This window comes from Cynoglossus semilaevis, chromosome 19 (genome assembly GCF_000523025.1).
Source record: "Cynoglossus semilaevis isolate Cse_v1.0 chromosome 19, Cse_v1.0, whole genome shotgun sequence".
Taxonomy (NCBI): domain Eukaryota; kingdom Metazoa; phylum Chordata; class Actinopteri; order Pleuronectiformes; family Cynoglossidae; genus Cynoglossus; species Cynoglossus semilaevis.
The window spans coordinates 11,523,232-11,545,054 of NC_024325.1; the positions used below are offsets into that span (position 1 = coordinate 11,523,232).

General features: G+C 36.7%; 1 protein-coding gene, 1 long non-coding RNA gene and 1 pseudogene across 2 annotated transcripts in view; 1 reads left to right on the plus strand and 2 right to left on the minus strand.

Annotated features, from left to right (window-relative positions):
- Positions 1 to 10,425, minus strand: part of ar (androgen receptor) — a gene marked incomplete in the record, with an annotated part of 17,917 nt that extends 7,492 nt beyond the window's left edge. The window contains 5 exon segments of the mRNA XM_008332997.2: positions 1 to 91; positions 1,144 to 1,422; positions 4,651 to 4,767; positions 6,322 to 6,473; positions 9,291 to 10,425. Coding sequence (XP_008331219.2) covers positions 1 to 91; positions 1,144 to 1,422; positions 4,651 to 4,767; positions 6,322 to 6,473; positions 9,291 to 10,408 — 1,757 coding nt within the window.
- Positions 10,426 to 10,466: 41 nt separating this feature from the next.
- Positions 10,467 to 21,646, minus strand: LOC107990044 (uncharacterized). Its single transcript, XR_003052993.1, has 3 exons — positions 20,717 to 21,646; positions 10,946 to 11,075; positions 10,467 to 10,631 (listed from the first exon to the last, which is right to left on the minus strand). It is a non-coding gene; the product is annotated as an uncharacterized LOC107990044 (long non-coding RNA).
- On the plus strand, positions 12,796 to 20,443 carry LOC103395334 (N-acetyllactosaminide beta-1,3-N-acetylglucosaminyltransferase 3 pseudogene; annotated as a pseudogene).
- Positions 21,647 to 21,823: the final 177 nt, after the last annotated feature.

Sequence of the window (21,823 nt, forward strand, 5' to 3'; positions counted from 1 at the left end):
TACGACCTCCAGACCAGGGCAGAAACCATGACTCCCATCCATGAATACTGAATTACTGTCATTTGGTCGTCCACGTGGAGATTTCGAAATCCTAAAGGAAAATCAAAGGTCAGAACTAAATGAGGTGTTAAAGACATAAACACAGCTTTGAGAGTGAAGCCTAGGATGTTGGCAGTCGGCCTCCACAGACTCTTTAAGATGAGACTGCACATCAATTCTGTATATTGCCAGCTGTCCTCAGGAGGACAATGACAGATATAAAATAATAATGTGAATGACATACCCATACCCATTCAATTATTCAATTTGAAGCACCCATTATTCTTAAGAGTTCTGTTCATGTGCAAGAAACTATTAGTGAAAGAAATGGATTGAATTACAGGTCTAATGCTGATAACTACTGTTGTGTTTTCATTATGTCTGCTGGCCGGTCAGTCTGCTATTGTCCATTTGGTAAGTTTCATCACAAAGTATAACTGTGCCAAATTCATCAGAATTGATTTAAGGACGTTGAAAAATATTATCATTACAGATTAATTTAGCCAAATAAAATAGACACAGGCTAAAAAAAAAAAGGTATTTCCTTTTGTGCATACATGTGGCTAATGGAATAGTAGCAAAATTGTGAATTTTAATTCTAGAGCCGTGTTCCCTCCCATTCTTGTGTGACTGTTTTGTGGTCAGTTGATTGTAGGCCTTAATAAAACGATATTAAAACCTGTTCGTTACTAAGTAAATCAGCACAAAAAATATATACATCTGTATTCATGTATTAATGAACAGCACATTCACAGTTTTGGTTTGTCCTCCTTTGGCCTTTTTGTATAGAATTTCCCAATATCTCAATAGCCACACAGGTCTAGGACGACATGAGACATTGTCCCAGGCCTATAGACACATGTATATTATTTTTGATGTTTTAAGGAGACCATATTACTTCTCAGTCTGTAGGTTAAATTGGATGGTAGCAGAAGGCTTTAACTACGTAACCCTTAAGTGTTTGAGACAGAGAAAAACAGCTGTGATTCTAAACTGGTATACTGAATTTGTCACAAAAACATCTGAGCTAAATAAAAAAAAAATTTTCTCCTGCAATTTTAAGCCTGCTGGTGTAAGTGTTATTCAGGGGGAGTCATTCTCTACCTGGCAATCCTTTCGCCCACTTGACCACTTTGACAAGCTGTCTCTCTCCCAGCTCGTTGAGGCTGGAGAGCAGCGTGGCAGCAGAATCCGGTTGCCCATGATCGTATCCTGCATTTACCACCTCAGGCTCAATGGACTCCAGGATGTTGAGAAAGACCAGCTGGGTGTTAAAGGTCAGGCTCGCTGTAGGTGAAAATTTGTTAACTAACTCTGTAGATTCCTGCACTGGAGAATGCTCCTCGGGGCTTTTCTGCTGACCAATCTTCTTGAGTTTACGTGCTGGAGACAAAATGATTAGAATAGGGTCATCAATACAGCTTGACTTCGATCATAGATGTGACATTTAATTCTTATGTTTTATCTAAAGGATTAGAGGTCAATATAACTTCCTGTCTGACCATTTTAGAAAGATCAAACACTTTGTACTTATCTGTGCATTTCATCACCATGTGAAAAAAATTAAATACAAATGAATATTCGTTAGGTTTTGGCCTTGCCCAAAAGTACTTTACATACTAGTACTATTCATACCTTAAATAAGTTGAATTATTTTTTCCTCAAGAACAATTACTATCCATTATGAACCTGATTTATATGTGTTACAAAATAAAAAGGTAGGAATCATTCATGCAAAAGGTCTTCCTGCCCTAAACAACAACAACCAGGCCACCGTTTCCTCAACCATAAAAGCTGAAAGATGGTGATGCAGCTGCTTCATATGACAACCTGCACTTATTACAAACAACACAAAGTTGGAGCTGGGGCCGCCTGCCATGACAAGTGAGCACAGACACTCCAACAAGAATAATTATATTCTGCTTAAAAGCAACCACCAAAAACATTCAGTCTTTAACAGTTGGATTTCTACTACTTAGTGTTTACCAGTTTTCAGCTGCGACTGACTCCTCAGAGTTGGAAACAGATCTGCTTCTTCTCAGTCTGTCATTTGACTGTGACAGTGTTGCTAAAGTATGAGTTCTTGACAAATGTACAACTGATGACTGTATCTGCTCAGTGCACAGAAGAACAAAGCAGACTGTTTGACTTTGACAAAAGGAAGCTCGTAATCAAGAAAAGCAGAGGTTTCAATAATCTATTTTTATCGTCTTAAAATTTCAGTTTGAACCAAAAAAAAAAACGGTATTTCCTTAATCCCTTTTATTATTGTTGACTCTCAGCAGAGTAAGTGTTAATTATCGCTCAACTGCCTCTGGCGGCTTCTGTGTAGAAAATCTCTCATTAAAACCACAGCCTGGCTTTTTACATCATTCCTGTAAATATTGATATGCCAGTTTTAGGTACAGCCTAAGTCTCTGTTAGAAGTAGCACAACGAAAGCCAACTGCTGTTATTATAAAATGGATTATTTCCAAGTCTCATAATTTTCACAACTGATCCAATACCAAACAGTATAATATGAAGGACTGATTAAAATTCCTTATTGGATCCTTATTCATCCTCCACATCTGATCTGAGTCCACCGTATACAAATCATTGAGAACATTTTTCAAATTAGATATTAATAATTTAAATGAACGATTGAGTTGTAAATTATATAAATTAGAATAAATTCTATAAAATAGACAATACATTTAGAATGAACGATTGAGTTGTAAATTATATATTCTTTAAAATAGACAATACATTTAAAATTACTGCTGTATTTAAACACCTACTTCAAATGAACTTGCTAGCATGTTATATGTTGATACCTAACCTTCTCTTTGTGTCAAAGATGCTAACATACTTTGTTGTTCAAAGATCTGCCTTTAAAATGTCAGGGTAAACTTTTAGTTTAATTTTCCTACGTTTCAGAAAGTTTTCTTTAAATCCTGTCAGGTTTGGAGATTAAAAAAGCACCACCTGTCTATATTGCACATTGTCGATTGTAGCTCACTATCTGATGTCTGTTGTAGTGAAGACGGCGCTACAGTAGCCAAGACATTGTTTCTCTCTGATAGTGCGGTGGAATGTTTTGACTTAAGAGGACTTTAGTGTCTCTAAATTCATGATAGAACACAATGTCAGTGTCACACAGTCCCTTTTTTTGATAAACATAGTTTAATGATCCTTGTACAAAAGCAGAGCAGGAAACATCCTGGTGCTTGCTCTATCCACCAAAGCCCCACTAGGTCTGGAAACCACTCCACCATTCAGTAATAATTATACCATCTCCTATTTGAAAATAGGTTTCATATAGTCATTAATGCAACTTCTTTGAATGTATGAGGGTTTTTTTTTTTAATTAAGCACTGGATTTAGAAACTTGAACTCACTAAATCGCCATCAACAATTTATAACCATGTCAAACTCAACCATATTTGTTTTAATTTTGTATCTTCTTTAATATCTACTATTAATATTTCATCATATGTATGATTATTTTGCACACATTTACATTTACAATACTTTGTTATTTAAAATCAAATATATAATAGCTCCAAAACCAGATCTGATCCTTCCACAGTGCAGGGAAAACTAAGACGAATAACTTCTGGGATAATGGGAACAAATATCTCTTTTTTTTCCCGTCTTCACTGGTTCAAATAATTGTCACAAATTTTCTCGAAATGCCCTGAGGGAATTACATGTCCATGATGAGGACATAAGTAAAAAGATCTTTTTAGCCACAAGCAGAAAAGGTGTGCCTTTTTACTGACAATCAGACTATTGGATCACATTTTCCCTCCATGGGTTTGTCAGTTACTGGTGGTGAAATTACCAGCATGTCTGCTGCTTTAATTCACATGTCTCATGTCAGCTTTGTGCCTGCAGTACAATTTTCGCTGTTAACAGAATAAGAAAATGGAAGAGACTGAAAATTGAACACAAGGCTGAAATTAGTCCACTACGTGTCAATCTTTATGATGAACAGGTCTAGGTGACAGCAAGAAGTGAATGAAAAAGGTCTAAATTGCTTGGCAGCTCAGGCAGGAGCTTGATTATGAGTAACATCCCCTATTGTGAAGATGCTGCAATTTAGGAGAGCCAGCTCAGATGTGCAGTTGAAAGAATATTTGGTCCTGCAGTAACCATTGACAGTTTCACTTCCGAGCCTCACTTTCTCTAATTTCTGATTTTTTTTTGTAATATATTTGGAATGCAGTGTAATGTAAGGCCTGTTGCACATATTCAGTAGATCTACAGCATGTACACACACATACACGAATGACTGGAGGAAAAAGAAAAAAGCCTTTTTCATGTCAACTGTCAACCTGACAGTGCCACACTATGGAAAAGACACTGTATATGTAGCTACTGTATTTTCTTCAACTTCCTATGTTTTTTCTCTACATGCAGTTGTAGTTGACATGAATAAGAGGCTTTTCACTTCTTATTCAGTTTACTGTCAGTACTTTAAACAATTACAATACAAAATGCTAAGATATTCCTCACGCATGTATTTGCATGACAAACACACAATTTGTATTATTATTACAACACCATCTAAATGCTAAAAGAAATAAAGCAGCAATAGAAAATATATCAACGAAAGGAGGCGTCTTACCTCCGAGGGTCATTCCAGCTTCAAAACACTTCTTCAGCCGACATGACGGGCAGTTCTTTCTCCTCAGCTTGTCAATTGTACAGTCATTTTTGCTTGCACACAAGTATTTCTGTTTGCCTAAATGGAAAGAGAAACCACATTAAAAAGGAGCCTCCTGAAGAGCCCGATCAAAAATACACAACTCAAGACCTACGTATGTTTTTACGTTATTCAAATTTGAAATTCATGAAAACATTCATTCATCATCGTTGAACTCTTTAAATTAGCCTCCATATATAGCACCTTGCAAACTTTTCACTCAGATCTGATCAGAAAAATGTACCATCTGTTATTCAGTCTGACTGCCTTTCAGATTCCAAAAATCATCAATACGCTTGTCAACCGTTTTTGAAGAAATTCAGCAAGTGGGTCCTTTCCAATCCAACCACATGTATTACATGGACCCAGGCTTTCTCTGTCCCTTCTGTCCCTTCAGATCAGGGCTTCTTGGTGGACTATAACTACTAGGACTCCTTCTCCTTGATGCCCAAAATTCACCTGATATAAACCATTTTACATAATAATTTGTCTTCATGATAGTATTGCATGATGTCACTATAGTAGACAGTTGATACAATACAATACTTCTTACCTGAAAACAGCTTCATCAAAACCTACATAAAAGCCCAGTCTGCATTAAAATCATAACTAAATGAGACACTGAGGATGCAGATTGACAATGTTGTGTGTTGTTGCTCCACACAGTCCTGCCATAGTGCATGACCTTTGGAATGAAACCTTTAAGTGACCTCTCTTTGGAAGCAGTGTTCTGGGACACAAATAGCAGAGCTAGAGTTTGGCTGTTTCCCATCCAGCTCCTTCTGTTTGTATCAATGCTTGTGTTTTAACATGCATACAAAACAACAAACATTCACATCTGTTAGTTGTTACCACATGATCACTGATTGCACTATAATGCAACAAAATCACAGACCAAGTACAAGTGTAGTATTGCACTATAATGCAACAAAATCACAGTAGTAGGAATCACAGTTGTAGTAGGAAACTTAAACAAATGTTTGTTTGGTTTGATTTAGCTTTTCTCGTTGTGCCAGATGTTGCTGTGTTTTATAAAAATAGACCAGTGAAATTGATAAAAGTATTTAATGTAACAAAATAATTATATAAAATGTTTTCACAGCCTGGGGTAAATTCAGGGATAAGAAGAGTATAAAAAAACATTGTCCATGTTGCAAGACTTGGTACTATCACATTGTGAGATTTTGTTGCAATAATTTAGGGCTTCTGTTTATGCTATCACTTTTGGTAAAGTCTGGGAGTGGTCTCTGTAACCAGGAATGTTAAACTCTTCTCAGATTGCAGTACCTCTAATGTAACGCCTCTCATCCAACAGAACTCTAATCATCCAACCTCTAATGTAATGTTGAGAAAAACTCACTGTTGCCCTATAAAACCATATATTATACTCTAATGTAATGTTGAGAAAAACTCACCATATATTATATTTGGTAAGGCTTTTGCCCAATCATGTTTTTAATTTTAAACTACTAACACTGACGTTAACATTGACTTGTGCCTTGTGCAAACCTAATAGCAGATCATTTTAAAATGGTGTCACAGAATGACCAATGAGGACCCTAGATATCAACGTCATCTACCAGTACTGTTTACCTTCTGCAGCTCTTTTAAAGAAAACCTTGCAGCTGCCACAGGTGAGTGCACCGTAATGGCAGCCAGATGCTTCGTCTGAACAGATTAGACACGTCCTCTGCGGCGGAAAGAAGAACTCCATAGGGAACATGTGTTCTCTGCCTGTTTCGAACCTGCAATCAAACAAGTGACGTGAACTTGTACAGCCCAACATTGACTAATCACAAGAACATCCAAAGGAAAGATGCAAAGCCACTAGGTTAACTTCCTGTGAGCAAAACATGTGTCTCTCAGTGTGATTTATTAAAAAAAAAACAAAAAAAACTAGACAACACAGAACTCAAGGCTCAGTAAAAACAAAACAGATACAAGTGGATCAAATTAAACTCTTCTTTATATAAATATTTAATGCTACAAAAATAGTTTATAATATGCTAAAATATAAATGTGGAGAGAGATAAACTTGGTCAATAATATACAACTGATAAAAGAAATCTTCTCAAATGTAATAAATTGTATTTTATGTATAAAAATACAAAATGTCCAAATGTCAAGTTTACATTTTCTTAGGTTTTTGACTCATAACTCTAAGAAGAACACTGTAGCACTGCTAATGGTATAAGACTACACGACAAACAAGTATTTGATTTTGAGATCAAAACTGCTGTCATGGTTTAAAAAAAACAAGGAGGTTAATTCGATAACCCACTGAAGCAATATATTTATAGACATCGTAAAAGGTGTTTTGGTGATGCAATATGCTACTCCTCCATAAAAAGAGTTTTTAACAGCATTAAAACACACACACACACACATTTTGAAGGATATCGAGTTTTTAACAGCATTAAAACACACACATTTTGAAGGATATCATTGTATTATTGCTATTGGAAAACACAGTCTAATCAAGACTCACTGAACAGCAGCTGCAGTCACACAATAAAACATATTCATTTGGACCTAAACCAGACCACTGAGAATGATTTAGTGTTCAGATCTAATTTAGTTGAATTCTTCCCTTTAAAATCTCACACTTCAACATTTTCTTTTGTCTTTGTTACAGCTTAATGCCACAACCGAACAAGAACCATGGAGCAACGAGTCGAAATACAATCAAAGAGAAGTGCAACAAAGTCGAAGTAGCTGCTGTGCTGAATGGACCTTTTCCAGTTGGAGGATCAAATCTCTGATTGAAAAGACATGGACAACTCGCCTAGACTGTGTCTAAATCCTTACACATCCCTCGACTAAGCAGACAAAACATTGTTTTATCACGTATTTACTAGGAGGTTTTTTCCCCCCAAAATCAAGGCTTTGCCGAATAAAAGCCGTTTGCCTTAAGCAGACAATTTTAAAGCATGTAAAGTCAATGGTATCCCTTTAAATAATTAACCACCTTATGTCTTAACATTTTTCACAATATAAGATTTTATGTATTTAAATATCATGCAATGATCAATTAAATTACATTTTATATTTAATGTTTATTCAATATTTAAAAATATCAGATTGTTATAATTATTAAAATAAAATATTTACATGCCCCAAATTGAGAATTAAAATGGTCAAGCCACTGCCTAAAGCTATGATGACCATTTCACACAGGTGAAAAGCCTAGGCATCACCACTTACTATTAGAACTATAAAAAGCCATTTGAATGAGAAGTGAAACCTCACACATACTGTCTGAAGGACGTCGAACTGGTAGAAGTGGAAGCTGCACGGGCAACTTGTAGCATTTGATTGTTTCCTGAATTGCCAGGGCTGAGCATCAAACCCTGAGCGAGAAAACAAGGCAATCAACTGATACTTAATTGTCTTTATTAAACTATGATAAAAAAAAATGTACCCATTGTGGGACTAAAGGACTTTTTTTATCTAATCTCATAATGATGTTACTAAGCAGAGGTCAGACGTTCAGGCATATCCAGCTGCTGGACCTTGTGTCAGCAAGAACCAAAAAAAAAAAAAAAAGTTTTCATTGCCCTTAAAACATTGAGACAGATTTTCACAAGTGGAACCTTATTTCTACCAATTATTTAATATATCAAATGAGTGAATCCCACTTAGCAGCCAAGATAATTTAACAAAGAATAAAAAGAATGCCTAAAACATATGCAAAGGGGGTCAAAAATTAAGACACACATAGCAAAATGCCCAATAAATATCTGCCCAATAAATAATAACCTTTTTCTTTTCTTTTTTTTTACTTGTTAACCATCCAAAATACATTTAAGATTTTTACCACATTACTAGCTATGGTTAGAATGTCTTCTGGAGATACTGAATCAAGCCCCCATTAAAAATAATTTCTCTCACACAGCAGCTGACTGCCACGGGTCCTGACTTTTTCTTCTATTCCAGGTCATGTAGTGTCTTTTTCATTTTCATGCTTGAGCAAAGTGTTAAAATGTTCATTTTGAGCATATAGAAATGGAAAAGCAATCGGACAATTAAATGTTGCTAATCTCTCAGCAATTATTGCTTTCAAAGATGTATTGTACAAATAACAAAACAATGGTACATGTACACAAGTAGGACCACAAATCAAGAAAACAATTTTCTCACAGAAGTCTGTCTAATTTAGAACTATTTAAAATTAGAAACGACCAGTTTCGATTTTTCCATAAAAAAATTACCAATTATAATGCAACAATTATATTTTTAAATTGTAGTTCACTGTTTAGCTTGAGTTACTTTTTCTGCATTGCACAATAATTAATATTTACAAAACAAAATGCATGTGTCAGATTAAGGTCAGCTTTGATTTGTTTAAATATCATACTTTCATCACCTTTTATAATTTACAAAGTAAAAGCAAATTATTATAACAAATTATTCTTAATCAATAAACGAAACTATGATTCTATTTTTTTTATTGTAAATGTTGTTCATATCGTGATGACAAGAAAATACCAAAAGAGATAATGTGATTATGTGATCATGTATTATTGATTACATTGTCGTGAATGTTAATGTGATGCAGTTACCTCGTGTCGTTGACATCCAGCCACTCGCCCACTTCAGTCTTCACGAAGCCCGTGTTGTTGGGATGGTTGGATCTCGGGTACCAGTGCCGGGAGGGCACGTCATTGCGTTCATATGGACTGTATGTGAACGTGGAGTTGGTTCGGGTGCCGTGAGCACCCACGCACTGCCTGGACCCCCAAAACTGTGTGTTGTGCTTGTCATTGAATGTGTAGTCACTGCGGGTCCACGGGTGGGAACCGTCCTCGCATTTGACCTGTACATTGAAATGGTCGGACAGGAAAAAGGCGACTTGTTTTCCCTCTTCGTCCCCGTCCTCAATTCTTCTGCGTCTCTGCGTCTCTGCGGTCGTGTGGGCCGTGCGTGGAGGTGGTGGCAGAGGAATGGGCGGCAGGCAGTCACGTATAATCGGGTCATAAGGGCAGTGGGCAGCACGGACTGAAATTATGTCATCAGTAATCTCAGCGGCACTTTCGCAGCACGCCGTAAAGTTCTGCTGCTCCGCACTTGTCCGAGTCTTCCTGAAATGTTGCGCTGCAGCCGCTGAACTTCTGAAGTTATCCAGATGCTCGGCGGACCTCTGCTGCTGTGCCTCGAAGTTCGAACACTTGTAGCCCGCTGCAGCGCCCTGACCACCGGAGCAGCTGAGAGCCACGGCTCCTGCACTGAACACATCCTCTCGGCAGATGATTTCTCCGGCAGCGCACGGAAGAAAGGTCGTGTCCATGTCGCTTCCCGCGTCACTGGACTCGTTGGTGAGGCCAAGAGACACGGACACAGCTTTGCACAACTCCCTGGCCGTGTCGGAGATTGTGGCGCAGGAGGAAATAGCGGGGCAGTCCTCCACGCTGACCTGCAGCTCCTGGGGCTCAGCGGCCGTTTGTCGACAGTGTTTTTTAATTGCACAGAACTGTAGGTTAACGTTCACAGCTTCAAAAGAGCTCGAGTCTGTATTGTTGGATTTTTCCTTTCGCTCGGTTTCCGGCGAGTTCTGCTCAAAAGAAAGATGACTTTCTTCACTTCTTAGCGCCGTGCTGGGAGCGCTCGTGTCTCGCGCCTGCACTTGATCTCGGTCTGGCCAATTCCTTTGACCGGTGAAGAGTCGGTTTGTTTGGCTCATGTCCCTGATGGAGTCGGCTTCGCCAGCAACGTGAACTTTGAACGGCTGAACTGTTGTGTTCATGAGTCTCTGTTAGTTTTCATGCTCAGCACAAGTTAGGTAGAAGGTAGTGGGAGAAACGCAGGAGTCACAAACTCCTCCTAAACTGAGATGGTCGCAGTAAGAGGAGCTCCATTTGCTCCTGATTAAAGCGGTATACAGGACGGTATTCCTTCTGTTCCCCCTCCCAAAAAACAAAAACAAAAACAGGAAATACACATCAAACACATGACGGGAAAACACATCTTTTCTCACTTATCATTATTCATTTTTTTGCATTTTCACACTTTTTTGCAAGTGTGAAAATGCATTTTTCTGATCTCTTATTGGCTGTCTTTATTTTATGATATATATTCACATTTTATTTCTCTAAAAAAACTGTAAAGCAAAGCAATATAATCATTATTAATAAAAGTAATAAAAGTTTTTGCCTGAGCCATTCTTTGAGAATTAGAAAAAAAGAATCTAGCTTAGTGTTTTACTGCTTCGTTTTCTTACCTTTTATCAGTTGTTCAGTCGATGGGACTCCTCTGCTCTGCTTCCTGACATTTTGTGTCCTTGTCCCCTCACTGGTCTCTGTGCATGTCTTTAGCTTCAATCCTGCCTTCTGTTGCGTTTCACCATAAGACTGCAAAATATAAAACATGTTTTTAATGCAAAGGTGCATTACAAGGTCAAGTCAACTTTATTTGGATAGCCCAAATTCACAAAACACGTCTGTCTTAATGGACAATAGATTTATAAACATTATATCATTATATCATCATCATCAACATTCTCTTATAAATAGTCCCTGCTGTAAAAGTACATTTTGTTCTTTGACTAACAGACTCTGCTACAAAAAAACAGTTTACAAATGGATTAATTAGAGTAAATCTCAACAAATAGGACTACGGTCGAAAAAGTCATCCACTGTTAGTGACGCAGGTTCACACATTTCTTAATAATGATTTTTTTTTTTTATCTTTATGACTTACCAGAGGTGGAAAGTAACAAATTAGATTTACTCAGCCTACTGCAATTGAGTAGTTTTTGTGAGTGATTTGTAATTTTCTAAGCATCCTAGGATCAAGAGTGGCAAGAAACAGAATCCAAATTGCTTGAGGTCCAGTGAGAAGTTAATATTATTTATAACAGTACTATCGTTATATATGTACAGAAGAAGTTCCAAAATGATATGTATGTAGTATAAAATAATTTAAGAAGGTAAGAATAAGATGAGAACAAGTAAGCAGATAAGAGATTAAAAAATTGAACAATAAAAACCAATAATAGGCTAACACAGTCAGTGATGAATTGATGAGCCAAGTCATCTGCTGCCCCCTGCAGTTATTTTATAGGAAAGAGTCAGTGAACTCTTTCATTATCTATGAACTACTAAAACGGTTGAGCAGTGGCTTTACTCATTGTAAACCACAGGTTTACGCCTTCACGTTGGTGCAGGACCCAAATGCAGCACAAGGGGGCACTCTCTTCAGGTGCAGCAGGTTTATGAACGCAAAGCAAAAACCACTAAAACTCACTTTGTCACAAAGTGTCACAAGTGAGACTAATCACAGAGACACGGGTGTGAGTGTGATCCCAGCGATTAACCCCTCACGACAGCCCTAACAGTTAGAGCATTTTTTAGATTTTTGTTTTTATCTAATTTTTTCGGCAAAATCCAAATTGTGCACGTACTTGTTGGTCAAATGTTGAACAAAAAATACAGTTTAATGAAAATATTTGAAAAAAAAAATCGGATTTGTGTCTTTTTTGTATGTTTATCATCAGATTAGAACATTTTAAGAAATATGAATATATGGCAACGACCATATTCATGGTTAAAATTAAGTGGTGTGATAGTGATTACCAAACAGTGTTGATACAGTGAAAGGATTTCCAAGGTGTGTTTTTTTTACAGATGTGACTTATGGTTAAAATTCTAGGTTGTGTCATAGTGGAGTGATTGTTATTACTAATTTCAGGTTTATATGTAGATATCTTGAATATATCTATAAATATGAAGATATTTAAATTTTATTGTTGAAATCACTTTGGTCAATTGGTGGTTACTTCCTGTGAATATTGCCAAGTACATTTACCATAAAAATAAGAATTGAGAGTAAAATCCCAAGTGAAAATTACAAATTGATTAAAGTCAAGACAAGATACAAAAGGCATCAAAGAAATTCTGAATCTTTAGCAGTCGACAAACACAAAAGAAAAAAGAATAATGACAGCAATACAGTTCCATTGACATTAACACAGTAGTGTTTAAGCCAAAAACTAGCAGCACAGTAACATAGAGTTACAGTTACTATTTTTACATTCACCTCCATGGAAGATGTCTCTTCTGGGACCTGGAATAAAGTAAAGAATGTGAGACATTCAAGTCTGAACCTTTTTTTTTGCCTGAAAGATTATTTGATTAATACATGGACATTGAAATAGTGTTTGTTGGATAACAGACATTGTTTTTAGACTGAATGAATGCTGATTTGGAACAGTGGTCGAAACAGAGGCAAAAATGTAAAGAAGAAAGTGTGTTTTTGTGCAAAAAGTAGGTGCAAAAAGTAAAGTAGTAAGAACATAATTGATAATAATCTGTTCACTTTATTGAAAATAATAAAAACAAGGTAGTTATATTATTTTGTAATTAAACTCTTCATTTAATTTACCCATCCATTATAAGAAAAAAAAAACGTACTTATCTTGTTAATATTTGTAAATCGCTTTAATAAACAAACGGTAAAAAGTAAAACCAGTAAAAATGGAAGCGAGTTTAAAAGAAGGAATGTCGAGTCTTTCTAGCACTTTTTGAACCGTTCCTTTACGCCTCTCCAATCCAGTAAAGAACAAAGATATCAGTCAATAATAATGGTTCAGTCTAGTAGACGTCTTATATTCCCTCTTTTTATATATTGTTTAGGAAGTGTTTTATGAAGATCAGCTGTGTCCACTTACATTGACTTTACATCAAATGACAGTAACATCTGTGTGATTGACAGATGACAAAGTTGATTTTGTAAACACCGGAACATTTTCTGTCAGGCTGTGCACACAATGTTACAAATAGGAGTAAAAAAAAAACAAAAAAAATAGGATTAAGGTCAAAAGATTTGTTTTGACAGCAGCATTTGGAGTGACAGAGTAAAATAATCTTTTAACAGTCAACTTTATTTAAAGTTTTCCACTTTTGAGGAGTATACAGTACAAACATTGTCAGCCCGGCTCAAACTGTTCCACGTTTTCATTAGTCAGTCTAAACAAAGGTGTCAGCCGAAGGTATCAGTCTTAATTTCCCTCTTGTTATACTCATGACTACTTTGATCATTTACGGGTCTCGAGCTGTGTTAAGCAAAAACCACACAAGTTGTGGTTCAACCTCCACTGTCTTCTTTGATTATTTATACACAAATCATCCAGTCAATCATGAATCTGGGTTTAGTTTCCAATGACATTTAGTCTCAACACGAAAACAAGTCATTTTGTAGGTCTTCTCTGGGTTTTGTTTTTTTGTTTGTTTGTTTGTTTTTAATGACTTTTTAGAGGAATTGCAACATGTCACTCTTCCTTAGCTGCAGGAGAAGGCTATGACAAAGTCACAAAGACGTTGGTAGATTCCATTTACCAAGCGGTCGACAATAACGCGTCCCAGGCAAATCCCAAACCAGCACACCCCTTCATCAGGGAGGGACGGATGGCCACAAACCAGTTAACTCTCTGGAAGACCATTTGGCCTGTGATTGGCAGCTCCAGGTTGACCTTAGAGGACAAGCCCAAGTTCCCTGCAAGCATCACAACCAGTTCACTCTGACTAGATTTGGTATTATCTAGGAAGCAGTGGTTCTAGTGCAGTACTTATCAAATAGTGGGGCGGGCCTCCCTGGGAGAGTGTGGAGCAGTGGCAGGTGGGGCGTGAGGGGCTTCTAATGAAATATGGCACGCATATGGACATAAGTGTACCACTGCTGTAATGCTTGAATGATAACAAGCATCCAGTCACTAGGGGGCAGCAACCCATACTGTGGTTTGTACAGATAAAAATATACATGTTATCAGTTTCTCAATAGTAGCTGTTTCAATTCCCGGGGGTGTGGGCTGGCGGGGGTGATGATGTCATTTCCTCACCTCCAAATGACAATAGCCTGTCCATAAAACACGACTATAAATAGACTGACACATACTGTACCCAACAGACCGGACTAGACCTCATAAATAAAGCCGTCTTGACAAGAGACAACACAAAAAGTCAAACTTACATTTTTTTAAAACGATTTATAAAACATTTTCTTTTTAATACATTGTTTTTAAATATAATTGTAAATCTGTAGTTGTCTGTTTCACATACAGTATCTGAGATACCTGTTCTGCCCCATCCTACCTGCCTGACAGGTCAAACCAGAGGCAGGAACAGGCTTGACAAAGCTGCATGTGGTAAAACTCCTAGGGCTGTTCTACTCCCATTAATAAAGAAAGAGCAACAATACAGAGAGCAGAGCCAAAATGCACAGGTAACGTTTACTATTTTAATTTAAGTATTTTTTAATAAAGCTGTAGTCACTTTTTTTTATATAAATCCATTTCCAGCTACACATATTGTCTGAGTTGATGTCTGGACAGACAGGATTATTATATTCACCCAGGATTTCTCTTTCTTCTATAAATAATTTGAAAAACTTAAGGATGTCTTTTGGTGATATCTTTCTGATATTTTTCTGACTTTGTAAAAATAAGGTGAAACAAAGATGACTTGGCCTCTAATGTGGGGAGAGATATGATAAATATGCAACCCGGGGAATATGTGATCAAGTTGTAAGTGTTAATTCTGACAGTATCTAATCAACACCAAAGGTTTGCTAAAAAACAAAAACAAAAAAAAAGTTTCACATTTAAAACCTTCAGGAAATCAGGGTGTAGCAGTGCAGAGAAGGAATGAAGTGAATCATTTCTATTTAATGAACTGGACCAGGAATCATGACCAGGAATCACCATTACTCTTGTATGTGATGTCACATAGGCTACTATATGAGTACTCATTGTAGGCGTGGCTGTCTTCTTTATGTACTTGAGGACTTTCTTGTTCAGCTTTACGTCATATTTTTTCTGTTCTGGCAACTGCACCTTGTTACATCATAACAATGAAGTGCTTTTTCTAATTATTTGACCTGCATGTCAAACATGTAAGTCAGATTGTATGTATTTATATATTTATACCTGTATAATTGTCGTATATTCCCATGTAGTTCTAAACTGTATTAAACAGCTGCAGCACATGTTTAGTTTCCATATCACTTGTGGTGTGATGGTCATTGTTTGCAGTTTATTCATTCTGTCAATGACCCCCCTCCAACCAGTCAGTGACTTGAACCTTAAACCAACCGTACCAACACACTCACCCTAACTTTACATGTTGTTTTTCTCTTTGTTATTGCAGAACTCCCAGGATAATAAAAACTGCAGCAAGAACTTTGCTGTTGGCAGGCACTATTTACATGGTCATATATTTATACAAGGTTTCAATCAACAAAACTATTTCACACCAAGATGTCGTGGCAAAGAAAGACTACGTGAGAAAACTGCCTGAGACTCTGCCCTCAGTAGATTTTTGGCCGAACTGCACTCAAAACAAATCCGCAGCTAACATCACGGGCTTTTCAACTCTTCCTCAACAATTACAAAACTTTCTCTACTATAAACACTGCCGGCATTTTCCCATGATCCTCGACGTTCCCAACAAATGTGGAGGCGCTGAACGATCCCAGGACATCTTCCTTTTACTTGTTATTAAAACCATCCCTGCAAACTATGACCGCCGCGAGGGGCTTCGCAAAACCTGGGCTAAAGAGAGGCTGCATAATGGCGTCTGGATCCGAAGGGTCTTTGTGGCCGGAACGACAAACGAGGGTTTTCAGAAAAAAAGACTGAACACAATCCTTGAACTAGAACAGACTGAGTATAATGACATTCTACAGTGGGACTTTGAGGACTCGCTCTACAACCTGACCTTAAAGCAGATCCTCATCCTTCAGTGGATTGACAAAAAATGTCCCAACGTCCAGTACATACTGAACGGTGATGATGACGTCTTGGCTAACACGGGCAAAATGGTGGAATACCTTCAAGGCCTTCAGGAACAAAATGTCAGTAATCACCTTTTTACAGGTCATGTAATCTTTAACGCGTATCCCATCAGGTCAACACTGAGTAAGTACTATGTACCCCCGCAGGTGCACGACGGTAAATACCCCCCATACTGTAGCGGTGCGGGTTTCCTCCTGTCTGGCTACACAGCCGCGGCCATTTTCAACGCGTCACATACGATAAGTCTGTTACCCATCGACGATGTTTACATAGGGATGTGCCTGGAAAAAGCGGGACTCAAACCTAAACCTCACATTGCTATACTCGACACAGTAGTGAACATTCCTTCAAAGAAAGTTGACATATACGACCCCTGCTTTTACAGGGAGTTCCTGCTGGTCCACAGGTTTCTTTCAGGTCAACTATATCTCATGTGGCAAAGAATCAACGACCCAAATCTGAAGTGCTCAGGTTTTCAAAAATAAAGGTGGTCAAAGAGTCCGTCTGTGATGGACTGGTGCCCTGTGTAACCCTGGCTGGTTAAGGGTTAAAACACTTGATGATGGTTGGAAAAAATATTTAATTAATGACATCAGTACTGACATCATCTTCATAGAGTCTATTTTATTATTGTGTGATTATATGTTAGCTACAGTTTGTTTGTGTAAGTCTGCTTAGAACAAGGACATTTCTATCATTATTTATGATGTCAAAACAGGGCTTATGACTTGGAAAAACCAAGTAACTTCTAGAAGGAAAAAAGGTTTCTCAAAGTTTAAAGGATTTTACAATCGTATATCAACGGTATATGTATATCTACGGTATATATTGAGCTTATTTTCCCTGAGGATGGATTTGGTTACACTGTATGTATATCACCTATTGAAATAGGTTTTACTATCATTATAAAAAACATCTGTCCAGTCCAAAACAGAACAGAACCTTCATTAAGCTAAGTGTTTGTGTATGTAACGTGTAAATATTGTCCACTCTTATTAAATTATTTTCAATCAGTCGAGAGCCTTGGTGTCATCTTTTGAAAGATGCTGCTGAAAAACCTCCATCGTCAATGGACTCAATAAACAATTGCAAATGTTGCTGAGTCTGCAGATGACAGCAGTTCAGCCCCAACAGTTCCTCACTCTCCTTGAGAGCACAACAACAAGTATTCTCACTTGTTTCATACTTGTTAATATTCAAATCTCAATTGTTTCACTCAATTCCCTTAAAAAGAAAAGCTCTCTTTAGGAACAATTAATTGCAGAAAGTTTTGTCTTGTTTTTTTAAGCAAAATGTCATTTTCATTATTTACTTTCTATCTATATATTCACATACAACACTGGGGTAAGTCAGAAATTAAGACAGTTGTTGGGGCACATTAAGCTAGGCTCTGAGGGGCAATAGAATATAATAATAATAATATATATAAAATAATATAATAGTGATATTTCACAAAATATGAAGAAGTAATAATAAATATCACATTTACTTATTTGCATTAAAACAAAAAACATGGACTAATTGTTGTTTATTGTTAATTATGTTATGACTGTACTGGTCCGGCCCACTCGACATCTGATTAGGGTGTATGCGGCCCCTGAACCACGATGAGTTTGACACCACTGATCTTCCAGGACAATCGCGACACACTGCACATCTTTCTCACACACTCTTCCTTTTTTTTTTTCACAATTTCCTCTAAATTCTCTGTGTCACTGACCACATGTGTGAGACTTGAGTTTATACTTTGTACTTACTATTTGTTATATTTCATATGTTATAAATATATCTATAATATATTAAAAAAATCACAAAAAACAATTACTGAACAGATTTAAAATGTCTTCAAAATCACATGCACAAAAGAGTAATGTGTAAAGAAGGATTAATCAAACTAACCAAAACAAACTGCAGTAAATTTGACTTGACACTGAAGCCATTAGTATGGAAAACTTTCCTCCAGATAACATCATAAAAGTCATTCAAGTCTGCTGTAAACAATGCAAAAAAACAAAACATGGATAAAAAAGTCACTGTGGAGCTGAGTGCTGGAAGACAGGAGAAGTGAAGAAGAAGTTAAACTCTGTTTGGCATTTGTCACAAATGTGGTGACGAAACAGTCCCCGGCAGTCAGACACAGAAGTGGGGATATGATTGTTGTGAACATTGACATTTCACCCAAGCCAGGAGCTTATCTTTACCATAAACTACTGGATGTAGATATTTTTCTGCCTAAATATGAAAAATAAGAATTAAATACTAGATTAATAGTTTTTTACTTTTTCAGCCTTAAGGAGAACGATACAAAAAACAGAATGGTTCAACCATCTATTCACTAACACTCAAGTATATCTACTATTTATATTTAGCGGTTTTCATTCAATATAAATAGTACTGCACCTCCATATATTACAGAGTCAATCAGGGAATATATACGGCAACTTGTCTTCTCAAAACCCAAATAATAATCATAAGAAAGTCAACTATTTGGTGACAAAGTTTAAAAGTTTTTTTCCTCTCAATGTCCCAAAATATCTTAAATTGATCCCACATGTCTGCGCCTGTTATTTTTCAACCAAACAACATCCCAGGGTTCTCACGTCACAAGAAGAGGGGTGCCTCTGAACAATGACATCACAGTTTAAAGAATTAGTGGGAAACAAGTATGACCCGAGGTGTTACTGTTGTTGTGATCCTGATCCTAGAAAAAAAACTTTTCATATTATTTTACTTCACTTTACCTAAAAGTAAAGGATTCATGTTTAAATATGTATTTAAAAACATATGTATTTATTTATGTATGCTCTGCCACTACTGAAATTCTTTAGAAGGATAATTATACAGTTGTTTATCACAGAAGCCCTGAAAAATGCAGCAAAACCTAATCTGGTCTTGGTGGTGTGGGACTGCAAAAAACTAACCAGATGCAGAAGTTAATAGACAATGAACTTTACTTAGAGGAAGTTAAGCAAAGAGGGGAAAATTATTTTAGAACCTAAAGACGTTAGACTCCAGGACTTTATTAGAAACGCTGATATGTGGATGAAAAGTGCTGAGCTTCAAACTTGCTATGAGGAGGTGACTCTAGCTACTTGGACATTGGTGTAAACAGCCGCTATAGGTGGTTTATAGTAAGAACTGGCATAAAAAGCAACACAACTGATCAATCACTAAGCTGATGTGGCCCAGATGAAGGCACACCCTGAAGGCAAATGAAATGGATATTACCATATTTAGTCAAAGTGTGGAGAGGGACATACAGGTTTCACTTTTTATTGTATTTTAGTGTAGCTTCATTTGCCACAGTGCACGTTGCCTTTTCACAAGGTCGGCATTTATGAGGAAATTAGTTACACACACGGAATAGAAAGGTCACTTTGATAAAGAGGAAGGCCGTCATATGGCTGCGTAACACTGAGTGAGGTGTGGTCAAACGCTTAAAAGTCTTCCACATTTTAAATAAAATGATGAAAAGTCATTCGTTACTATTTTTGTACTTTATGATATAAATCGGGTTAATTTTTAAAATATTATTGTCCAGCTTTTTTGAACACCCTGCAGATTAAGCCAAGATAAAGTGTCCATTACAAAATTAGGAACACACATATTTGGCCATGTTGTAAAAGAAAGGAAACTTTATTAAAAAAGAAAGTAAGACTCAAGTGGAAAAAAATATTAAGTGAAGTGAAATCCCTGTAAAAAAGAAATAATCAATAATCATAATAAATTAAAACAAATGAGTTTATTCAAATATTTATTTTTGATATTTTCATTTAGTTTTAGCATGCAAATCTAACACACAGGTATTCATATGAGTAAAACAGATGGCCAGACTTTCAGTTTATTCATTGGTTGTGAATAGTATCCGGGTCACTGTAGTGTAAAGCAGCGTGACTGGTGATAGGAACCGTAACAAATGATGATACGGTACGGTAAGTGTAATTTTCATTTATAATAGAACAATATGGAGATATTTGGGTGGCTAAAAGTTTGATGCATAAAATGTAAATCATTCAAAGGTTGCACAGTTGTATATCAGCTTTCAATTCATTCAATATTGAATTGAATTTTGTATATCAGCTTTCAATTCATTCAATTCAATTCAACTATTTCTGATGTCTATGTACATTAACCTTAACTCTGCAAGAGCTGTCAAAAAACGCATTAACCTAGTTTAGTTAGACAACATGACACGCCACTTACCTTGAAACGGTCAGGGTCATTTGGTGGTGGTCCACTCTGCTGAGAAGAAAAGTGACCCCTCACTTAGGGTATTTGACAAACTGACACTCAACTCATGCACAGTGTCTAACTCAGCTTGTCAAATACACTAAGTGGGAGGCCTGATGCTCCAACAATACTGGTGAGGACATCTGTAAATGAAATAGATAAGAAGTTGGTAACAGATAAAAGATAACAGTCAGATCTACACACAATTGTGATACTAAAAAGACAGGAGAAAAAAAAACCCTAAATATATATCTATTCACACACGATGATACATTTTCCTACTGCTCGGGCTGTAACCTGATCATGAGACCAAGTGCAGGGCTCCTCTTTCTTCCTGTGATGATTAAACTGTGCACAAGACAGAAAATTTGACCACTTTGTCAGTGCTGCAACGGAGGGGGAAGTTGAAACAAGGAAGATAAGTGCAAAGTTAGCTCTCAGGAAATATGTGGAAATGAAGTGTCAACATGTCACAGTTGTGAAACACTGTTGAAGGCACTGTGTTGCTTACAACTTCAGAGAAAATGGTTTGCTGACACATTTGTCAGTTGTGCGTGTGTGTTTTTTCACAGTTATAATGTACTACTGCATGTGTATACACCACATGCCATATATAATTTATATACTATTTGAAAGACTAAGTAACAATATTTTCCATACAGTACATGTACAGTATTTTTTTTCAGTTGCCCTTAATGGTGGTCTGCAATAGGATTGGTCTAGGTCCAGTTTTCAGTGTGACATTTAATACAAATTCAGACATTTCTAAATTTCCTGGCCACAGATTTGGGTTTTTGTTGCTGTTCTGTAGAATATTTTAGCACTTTTATTTGTTTTAAAATATTAAAGAGGCTTCTGTGGGCTCAGCTCACTCATCTTGAGTGTCAGCATCACTACTTCCGGCAAGACGTATGGTTGTGATTCTGCTGTATTTACATCATCACTTTCGGCAAGACAGCTAAAACAAAGCAATATCTTTTAATTACTCTTATGTTTAAATTACAATAGATTAACTTATTTTAAAACGCTCTTATATTTATATGACAACCAAGAAACGTGTTTTAATCACTTATATTTATA